At 35.6% G+C, this 10,147-nt stretch overlaps 1 protein-coding gene across 1 annotated transcript in view; it reads left to right on the top strand.

Annotated features, from left to right (window-relative positions):
• The window catches only part of drc11 (dynein regulatory complex subunit 11), a 34,728-nt gene that overhangs the window by 6,622 nt on the left and 17,959 nt on the right, over window positions 1–10,147 (top strand). The window contains exons 7-9 of the mRNA XM_016486715.1: window positions 2,507–2,591; window positions 2,765–2,914; window positions 5,256–5,331. Coding sequence (XP_016342201.1) covers window positions 2,507–2,591; window positions 2,765–2,914; window positions 5,256–5,331 — 311 coding nt within the window. The remainder of the gene's footprint in view (window positions 1–2,506; window positions 2,592–2,764; window positions 2,915–5,255; window positions 5,332–10,147) is intronic.

Genomic DNA, 10,147 nt, shown 5'->3' with positions numbered 1-10,147 from the left:
TATATATTACACACATTGTGTGTGTGTGTTTAAAAAAACTTGAGATTCTCTGCAGTTCCTACTGACTATATGCTATATGTCAAGGTCAAATTTAAAAAAAATCAGATGACCTTAAAAAAAGTAAGGACATTTATAAATTAATAATTGAAAAATACTTTTTGTCTTGAAAAATATATATTTAAAAAAAATAATAATAATGATTAGAATGTGTTTGCTCACATGTATTTAATCTGTAATGAAAATCTGTTAATTTTTACTTGATGGTTACACCACATGACATTTTTGGAGTCCAAAAATTGAAACCTTTTGTAAAATTGGTATTATTAAAGTTTTTCAAAACCATATAAAACAAATATAGATAAAAGAGTACATTTCTAATAACTTGGCACATATGTTTTAAACTAAAAGATCTTTCTTTTTCTTTATTATGGACAGTGTTATAGGAAGGTATAAGTAATTGCAGCAAATTGTGACAACATTTCAATAATATTTTTTCCACTTATGAAAAAAAGGGCTGTTTGTTCCTCGGCATTCCCTCAATTACTTTCTCAGAATCTCTGGAACTAATCACCTCTATGCAATCTTCTACCTGTCTCCTTTTGCTAATCTGCTAATTTGCTTCCACACTCTCAAGAGCTTTTCCTTGCATCTCAGTCCACTCAATCCATTATTTCACTCTAATTTTAAAGTACATTCCTGGCGTTTCGTCTCTTCCTTTTGTGCAGAGGCTGGAATGTAAGCAGTCAAAGCGATGGTCACTTTTACCCAGGGCTGTTTATGCTTAGCTAATGCATGTGCTATTTTCAAGTGTGTAGAGTGAGACTGGGCTGATTAGTGCATTCCAGCCTGATTTACGGCCTGCCACTGCATGCTGCTGCCCATTAATGCGGAGACAACAGTCATAAGTCATCTCAGTTGGACAACACAATGTTGTGGGGGGGAGTTCAGTAGCTTTGTCTCCGGTTAGTGGCCCCTTTCTCTGGCCCCTTCCAATGACCTTGCTGGGCCCCTGCTGGTTGTATAAGGGATGTATGGGATACCAGGTCAGGACCTGCAAGGTGAAGTATGTTGGCATGGTTTCGTATGTGCTGATGAAGTGGAAGAGCGAAAGGTGGAGTATTTAAACAGCCAGTCAGACATATGCCGTAAAAAATATAAATGCTTTACCATTATTACAATTTTCATCATGCTAACATACAGTCGGGTTCCGGAAGTAAAAACCCAATTAATTTTCTCCAAAGGGAAGTTTCAAGGTTGTTTGGAATCAGTATGATTTGGTTGAAGCCATCTATTCACATTATTATTTATTTTTATTATTATTTATAAAACAATCATGTTTAACAGCTGTATTTGTGGTGAAAAATTACATTACCCATGATGCTGTACAAAATTCCACCAGAGATTCATATGCAAATCATGGCAAAAGAGCTTGCAGGGAACGTCCATTTCTAATACAACTTTAACTGAATAGATGTACATTTCTTCATTGTTTTAATTTGATTATGTTATTCTTCATAGGATTGTAGTTCCTTCCCTTCCTAAAGCTGATACGTACTCGTGTCTTTGTCTTTTTGTCCAATTTTCAAATACTTTTTTTTTTCTGCAATGTTCTGATTCACCTTGTAGGTGGTTGGCTTGGTTCATGACATAACACTTCAACAAAGACATTTTTAAATCTGTATGGGAAAAATGGAAAAAAAAACAACATCACTGAAAAATTGTGTGGGCACTAATGCACTCTACACTGAGGTAGCTGGGAGAGAAATCAGCAGTTTCGTTGTACAATCCCTTTATTGAAGTTGTTGAATAAAAAGTATGCTCGGTTTATTCAAAATGTAGTGAATCTATTTTATTTTATTTTTCCTCCAGTGTGCAGATTTAGTTGAAATTCAATCCTCCACATTACAGTAGTACAGCTTTCAGCATGAGCTACCTCATTGGAAGTGAGTTTTAGCAGTGTGCTACTGATTAAGTTAGCTAGAGCAGAGAGCTCAGGCTGGGCTCTGACTGACACTTTTACCCTGTTATTCTAAACCTGCCCCAGCTCCCCTGAGAGTCAGCGCTGGACCTGGCTAATGTATCCTCCCCATGTGTGAAGTTCACAGTTCAAATATGATTGATTTGCCTTTGTTCACGCGATCTGCTTTGTTTATCTATATGTTCACACAGACATGAAGTCTGTGTTACCTCATCTTTAAGGAAAAATGTGTTTTTCACATAGAGTTCTTCCCATATATTTTCCGTTTTGGGAGAGAAATCTTAAAAAATATTGGGAGGGAAATTTAAACCAAAAAAGTTGAGTAATAGGTGTTTTTAGTCTCTCAATAGAAATGTTATATTTGTCCTCTTTAATCTACACCACTGTACATTTCAGATGTTTAAAAACATTAGAGAAAGTCACCTTATTAAAGTTCAAAATTTAATTAAAAATATAAATATAATACATGTAATATAATAAATTTTTTAATTAAATAATAAATTACATTATTGCTGTTTTGTGTTTCAGAGATGCCACGGGGAAATTCCCTGACTTCCCAAGTCCTGAGGATGGAGGATCTGCATCTATATTTGCTCAGAAGACACCAGAACAGGTTATTAATCCTATCAGTCTACTACATCCATCCAGAGACTATCCATCATACTTTAGCTAATAAATATTATTTGATTTCAAAAGGATATTGCTTGATACTGTCCTTTTTTTAGATACACAATAAATTTTTTCATTAATGCTTGTTTAAGAGTGCTAACATGTAGTGTTTTGAAGGTTGCTGCTGAATTCGCTGCTAAAGAAGAAGAGAGGGAGAAGAAGAAAAAATCGAAGGGAGAGAAAGACAAAAAAGGGAATGACCGCAAAGAGAAGAAGAAAGAGAAGAAAGGGAAGATGAAAGGAAAAAAGGGGAAAGGAGATACAGAGGTGGGGCCATGCCTTGATAAAAACGTATCACTGTTGCACAGAAATCAATAAAGTCTTTTTAAAGTATCTGTATCTGCAGAATTAAATCAGCTGATGTGGCACAAATTTGAGTGTCCAGTGACTCAGATGACCTTTGTGGTCATGCCCACACACAATGAACCAGACTTGGTTGAACTGCATAGTGCTGACTTTAGGTGGAGAATTTGATTACAGATCGAGTATTGAAAGAAAATCACGTTGTTTTCCACTGTACATTCTCGTTTAGTGTTTCCTTGTCCTTGTCAATTATTGCAACCTAACTTTGTTACATCTCCATTTCAGGCAAGTTCCTCTAACCTTTAGGCTTATTTACATTACAGTTAGATGAAAGCAGGTTTATAGGCGTTCCTCTCAGCATCTGTGCTAGACAGTTTCATTTCACAGATTTCCCTGAGGAGAGAAGGCCTGAAGTTTCCAGATATTAAGTTAAAAGAGTCATAGATGAGAGAATTATGACATATCACAGCAGCACTTGCATCATTCCATCTTAGAAAAAGACATTTAACATACTCAGTATGCTCATATTCTCACGCATAATTGCACATCGTAAATGTCTAGAGAACTGTAATATCCTTGCCAGTGTTCTGTTCAAGCTAGATTAAGATTAGGAATGTTGAGGATATTAGTTTGTTAAACTCATCGACAGTCTCCGGAAATATCTGTGATTTCAGCAAGGCGTTCCTGCTTTGTTCCACCTAGATTTGACTGTATCCTTGATAACCTGTTGCTCTCCCTATTCAGAACTCTTCCTCTTGTTAAACATAGATATAGCTTCTGTTTTCTGTACTACGACATCCAGACTTCCTGTGTTCCAATATTTTATTTTAACAAAGAGTTAAGATAAACTAAACGAATTATGTTTTAAAGCTTAGATGTGGCAGACAGCAGTCTTTCGTGTTTAAGTCCAAAGTGATTTAGGTTCATGTGAGGTTTAATGTTCTCTGAGCTGACCTCTGAACGTCATATGCTGACCAGTGGCTACTGTGAGGCAGTCGAGCGATGAAAATGCCTGCTCATGCTGACTGGCTGCGTTCCGGAGTTATAGAATGAAGCCTTTGTTCATGCTTTCCTTCATAAGAGCACCTGTAATCCTCATTGGAGAGCAGAACCACTGATATCTGCTCATAATGAGGCCGAAAGACCAATCTGACCTTTTTCAAAGGCTCACATCCTGTTTGAAAGCTGAGCCTTTCAATAGTTAAGGGATTTTTGTCAGAGCTCTTATGTTGGCCTAGTTTAGGCCTAGTTTAAATTTTCAAGTGCCACTCAAAGGCTCCTTGTTAAAGAAAAATGAAGGCAGTACCAAATACATAGTTATACAAAGAATGTTTTTAAATCTGTGATTAGTAAATATTTACTGTATTTCCACCACTGCTTACCAATGATTAAAATATGTTTTTAATTTATTTGATGTAAACAGCATGGCTAAAGGAGATATAAAAATGTACTTTTTGTATATTTTGAATAATATACAAACATGCAGATTGAAAATATCTAAAAATGGCCAAAAACATATAAAAAATAAAAGTAGCTAATTTTTAAAACCCCTATTCGCAATTTATTTTTTAATATTTTGAAATATATATATTTTTTAAAATATACATATGTTTTTGTTCCCTATATCTGACAAATTCAATTAGACCTGGCACATAAATTCATTTTGCTCCTGACCTGGCCACAGGTTTCTTTGATATAATCTGCCAGATCCATTTGGAAGTTCTGTCTAATGCCACATGAATAATCATAAATCACTGCTCCCAGGCACTTAAGTGCCTTTCATATTTTCAGATGGATTTGTGTCTCTTTTGGGGGTCATTAGCTGCTAATGGAGAAATGTGTTTAAAGAAAGACAGCCCATAAAATATACAGCCTCCATTTGGCTTATTCCTTCTGAAAATGCTCTACTCCCAAGCAGACACACTCTGCGGTTTTGAGTGTGTGCTTGTGACACGCAAGCCAAACATTCGCATGAGTATGTGAGGACATTGATTTACTTTTAATGTGCGACCCCTAGTTGAGAGAAAGGAAAACAGGAGGCACCGTAAATCATGCTCGCAGCATCACATTCAGCCCCCGCTGTGTATTCACATCATTAAAATGCCAGCACTGAGGGTGACCCTGCACCAGAGCAGCGTGCAAGAACATCGCCCTGGGAAGAGTTTTGATCACTCATGTGGAATCTCAGTCTCATAGATTTATCCATAACTTGACTTCAATTATTTCAGAGAACTTTCCTTGTCCACCATGTAAAGTTCATATACAGGAGAAGGACCCACCTTAATACAAACTGTCTGTTTTGCAGGAAGAAGAGAAGGGATGGAAGATGACTCCCAGTAACTTCCTTCCTACAGTAGTCGAGGGAGCCAAACTGTACAAAGGTAAGCGGGAGATGACGGCAAAAGGGTGCAGTCTGCGTGTCTGTCATCGAAAATTAATGCAGCTTTTCCCTGACCAAATGACTGATTCTCAACAATGTCAACAGTGTTTGTGTGAGGTCAATGAGCGAGTGAGCTTTCATCACAATTGTGACATGAGATGTGTCTGGAATACGTCTAAGTAACCAATAATGATAGGGCCATGTCAGATTCTCAGGTCAAGACCAGTCCAGATGGTTCCCCACCCCACATGGAATTTTTTTCCTCTTCTTTCTCTACGTCTTTCTCCACGTCTTTCTCCTTCCCCCTTCTTTTGTGACTACAGATACGTTTTCTTGCCCTCTCATTAAAGCTGAGTCTCTTGACGCCACATTGAAGTCCAGCTTCTCCTCTTTCTATAATCAACAGCAGTCGTCTGTCACTCCCCCGTTGTCTCGGTTTCATGGCAAGAACAGTTTTCACAGGCCATATAACTAACTACATTTGTTTGTGAAGTGATAGGTGTTAATTTTTTTTTCAATTCAATTCTGTTTATTTCGGTCCTTACATACAACTTTTCACAAAAAATAAATTAATGAACATAATTTCTGAAAAAGGTGTAGACAGAAATAAGTAATGTATGGAACTATGAGCGCACAATACAATATATATAATGTATTTTCATTCAGAGTATATTTTGTTTTATTTAATATTGCAATGGATTTGGACATTTTTGTTTTTACATAATTTATATGTGGTTTCCAACATAATTTATGATCAATTATACACTCTTTCTATTTCCTCATTGTTAATCCTTATTTTAACTTTATTGTTACTTTTTTCGATTACTAAATATTATAAACTTTGTTTTACTTAAATTCAATGAAAGTCTATTTATTTTTCATCTTATCCATTTTTTGAAACTCATCAATTCGATTTCCACTGTATTCAGAAGCTGTTCCAAATTTTGCCCCGAACAATATAAATTTGTATCATCAGCAAACAAAACCATTTTTAATACTTTGGACACTTTGGACGATTCATCCAGTTCTCTCCAAAGGATTGACACTGTAAAACAGTACTGATAAATTTACAGTAAAGAACTGGCAGTTGTAGTTGCCAGACATTCACTTTAAAAATATGGTGTTTACAGGAGGCATTTAGATGCATGCATATTTTACAATTCATGACTATTTAGATCATCAATTGACATAGTGTTAACTAGCCCTGACAAGGAGTAAACTAACATACTTGAAGTTCTAAAATCTGCTGCATTATAACACAGATGTTAAAAAACAGCACATGATGAATCAAATAAAACATACCTTTTCATAAACTTAACACTCAAAGCACTCAAACTGTATGTCACACACCCAAAGACAAAATACTGTACCATCAGGGTAATACACTATATAAACACTGCTATAAACATTGACTAAAATAAAAAAAATGTAGCCAACACACTCTGATGACAACAATTATATTAAATGGCAAAATCATATGATATAGTACGTCTTGGATCTTGGATTATATGGAAACATATAACTTTTCTAGATTTTTTCCTGTCACAATCATTGTTAGGTTTAGGGTTTGAGTAAGGGGTTAGGCTTTATGTTTTGATTTTAAATAATACAAAAGTTTTGTAAGCAAATAATATCAAATCAATTTATAGCAAATCAAATTATAAGTTATTGTGAATAACAATATAAGGATGTTCTTGACATCTAGAAAAAAATAGTTAAAGATTTCATGTGTTTAAAATTGTGGATTTCTATCCTTTTTATTGTTTTTCACTAACCTACACTATACTGATATGTGTGTGTGTGTGTGTGTGTGTGTGTGTGTGTGTGTGTAAATATCGTACTAAGTAATAAGTATCATTTTTACTTTTTTTTTTTTTTTTTTTATAAAATTGTGAACCGTTTTTACTGTATAATGTTTTTCATGGATGTCCTAAATTATTATGGTTGTAAATCATTTGTTCAGCTTGTTCAGACTTAGTAATGTAAAATATTGCCATTTATTTCAACAGTAAAAGAAATGTAATTCTTCCCATCCACACAAATGGCTTTGCCACATTCTATGTCCTATCTGACCTGATGCTTCACTTGGGTCTTATTCTGCATTGTGTGAAGAGAATGTGTGTTTAGGAGCCATAATTCAACCTCAGCATTGCCTGCAGAACAGCAAATCAATCAATTCACCCCTGAAACCTTGTGACAAGACAAGCATGTTAATGACTGAGACACTACTTCCTGTTAGTCTAGAGGTTTAAGGTCTCTCAACAGGAAATGAGAAGACTGGACTGCACTTCTGTGTTTAAATGATCCATGAAGACAGGGTAGAGAGCTAAATCTCAGATCTTCCGAAACCATTGAACGTTTCTGTGCATGTCTGTGAATGTTTGTGTCAGTAGGGAGCAGGTGAACCAGAGGTCTGCAAAAACACATTCTAAACATGTCATTCTAGTATTTCCAGGATGGATTGCTATGACAACATCCTGTTCTGTTGCCTGGGTTCAGTGATTAGAGAACTTCTATCAACAAACTGCATTCACACCAGTTCCATTTTAGCTGTGGTCCGGTCCATTACCAACCATCTCTAGGGTCAGCTACAGATTTCTCTTCTACACCTATTACAACTGACTCATTTACTTTCTGTTACCTGAGAGAGGTGTGAGGTATTTTTTAAAGTCAACATCTGATAAGGAAAACGTCTGTCTTTTTAAAATCACTGAATCTTACATTTATCTCACAGCTGTGCATTTGCCTTGTAACTCTGAATGAGTATCATTCTTCAAAGAACATAGAGGTTCACTGAAGCGGATCATCCACTTCACATCTGCTGAAGTTCTCTGTGTTCTAAGCCCCTTCACATGTATTAATCACAAGACATGCGTTGACGTCAAGTCACTTCAGTTGCTTCTATCGCCTACAGGTCTTTGATTCTTAATCTTTCCCTTCAAACCATCAAACTGCAGTGTGATTGTAATATTACTACAATCTATGCATTGAGAAATGCAATTTTGTAGCATAAAATTACACCGTATTGTGTGATGAAGAACTCTCAAGTACAACTACATTTACATTAAGCATACTTGTAGTCAATGTAGTGCAATACAAGTATAGCTCAATAGTACTTCAGATCAGCACAACAACAGGTCTGACGGACAGCTGCACTGCAACGTGAACTAAGCTGCAGTTTTGCAGCACAAGTGTGGTGATTTGGATGCAGTAGAAGTTAATTTTTCAGTACTGCTGTTGTACTGTGCTCGATTTAGCATGTTTTACTAAAGTTACAAATATTACAATTAATTTTTTGAATGTGTTTATTGGCTATTTAAATACTTTACTGTTGCAGGTGACAGCATGGCATGTTTAAAGTGTGATATTCATGTACATGCATCTTTATCTTACTCGGTCTGTGTGTGTGTGTGTGTGTGTGTGTGTGTGTGTGTACACGTATGTGTGTACACGAATGTGTGCATGTATAGATGCCTTTTTGACTGGAAAAATTTTCAGCCAGCGAGCAGCTGTAACCTTGCAGGAAGCAATTATATGCCCAGTCAAAGCTGCTTAATTCTTTTCATTAGGATTTTCCTCTAAACATCACCTTGCTCAGTCTGCGGAGCAAAGGGTTACATTCCTGAGGAATGAAGCTTAAAGGTGTAATGAAAAGCAGAGATTACCTCCCAAATATTTGACATGGTTGAGTGGATAGCGATGTCCATCTCACAGCGTGTTGCTTATATCTGCAATAATCATCAACTAAACTGCTGTCATCAGCATTGTCCATAGAATACTATTACTTTAGATGATGAAATTGTCAAATGTAAGTTAAACATTGCTGGTTTTTATTATTGTAAAAATAAGTGCGCGTAAATGTGCACTTGTTGTGTACTTTAAATCTTAAAAGTATTTAAAAGTACAAAAAAAACTGTATGCAGATAGTGTTAATGACATAAAAGGCCACTTAAGTGTTCAAGAGAGTGTACTTCAAAAAAACAGTGCACTTTGTAATAATATTGCTTTTAAAGTTTACTTTAAAGAACATTTTAAATCATTGTTTTAATAATCTTTTGTTCTTTTTGTTCTGTGTTGACTAACGTAAAGTAATTGATTATAATTTTAACTGTAGTGTATTATTCAATATTGCATGTAAAGTTAATATATTTTAAACAAGTTTCAATAGAAATGATAATAAAGTATATTTTGGTTTACCCTAAATGCTTGTCATGCACTTTAAGCATATTTAAAAGACAAAAGAATAAGTAATAATGAAACAAAGATGTGTAAGTCCTACCTAAGTTTGTCAAAAACACTCTAAAGTTCAGCTAATTGCATTTACTATAAATTTTAATTATGATACATTTAATTGCAATTAACATGCAATTAAGTGTCTGAAAACATTACATTCCGTTTGCACTTAAAGGTGACATATCATGAAAATCTGACTTTTCCAGCTTTTAAGTGCGATAATCAGGTCCCCGGTGCATCTACCAACCAAGGAAAGGTGAAAAAGATTAACCCAGTAACTTTGTTTTGGTAAGCGTTTTTCTACAAGTGTCTGAAAAAAACGAGCGCGTCTGATTTTGCTCCCCTAGTGACGTTGCAAAGGGATCTCATTATAATATTACGCCCCTTAATCTCTAAGTTTCCACCCACGACGCCATCATTTGATTTCGCAAGCGACAATCAAGCGTGGTGTACCAGTTCTAATGCCATGGTGAACATTTGAGCAAAACACGCTAACTGCTCGGCTGCACAGACAAGCACAGAACACTGTTTACAGTCCCAGCCTCAGAGGAGACGAGAGAGCAGTGGATTTATTGATTTATTTA

Source organism: Sinocyclocheilus anshuiensis, unplaced genomic scaffold (assembly GCF_001515605.1).
Source record: "Sinocyclocheilus anshuiensis isolate Anshui unplaced genomic scaffold, SAMN03320099.WGS_v1.1 scaffold101, whole genome shotgun sequence".
NCBI classification, from domain to species: Eukaryota; Metazoa; Chordata; class Actinopteri; order Cypriniformes; family Cyprinidae; genus Sinocyclocheilus; species Sinocyclocheilus anshuiensis.
The sequence above is the reverse complement of the archived record's forward strand: the minus strand, read 5'-3'. Positions and strand labels throughout refer to the sequence as shown.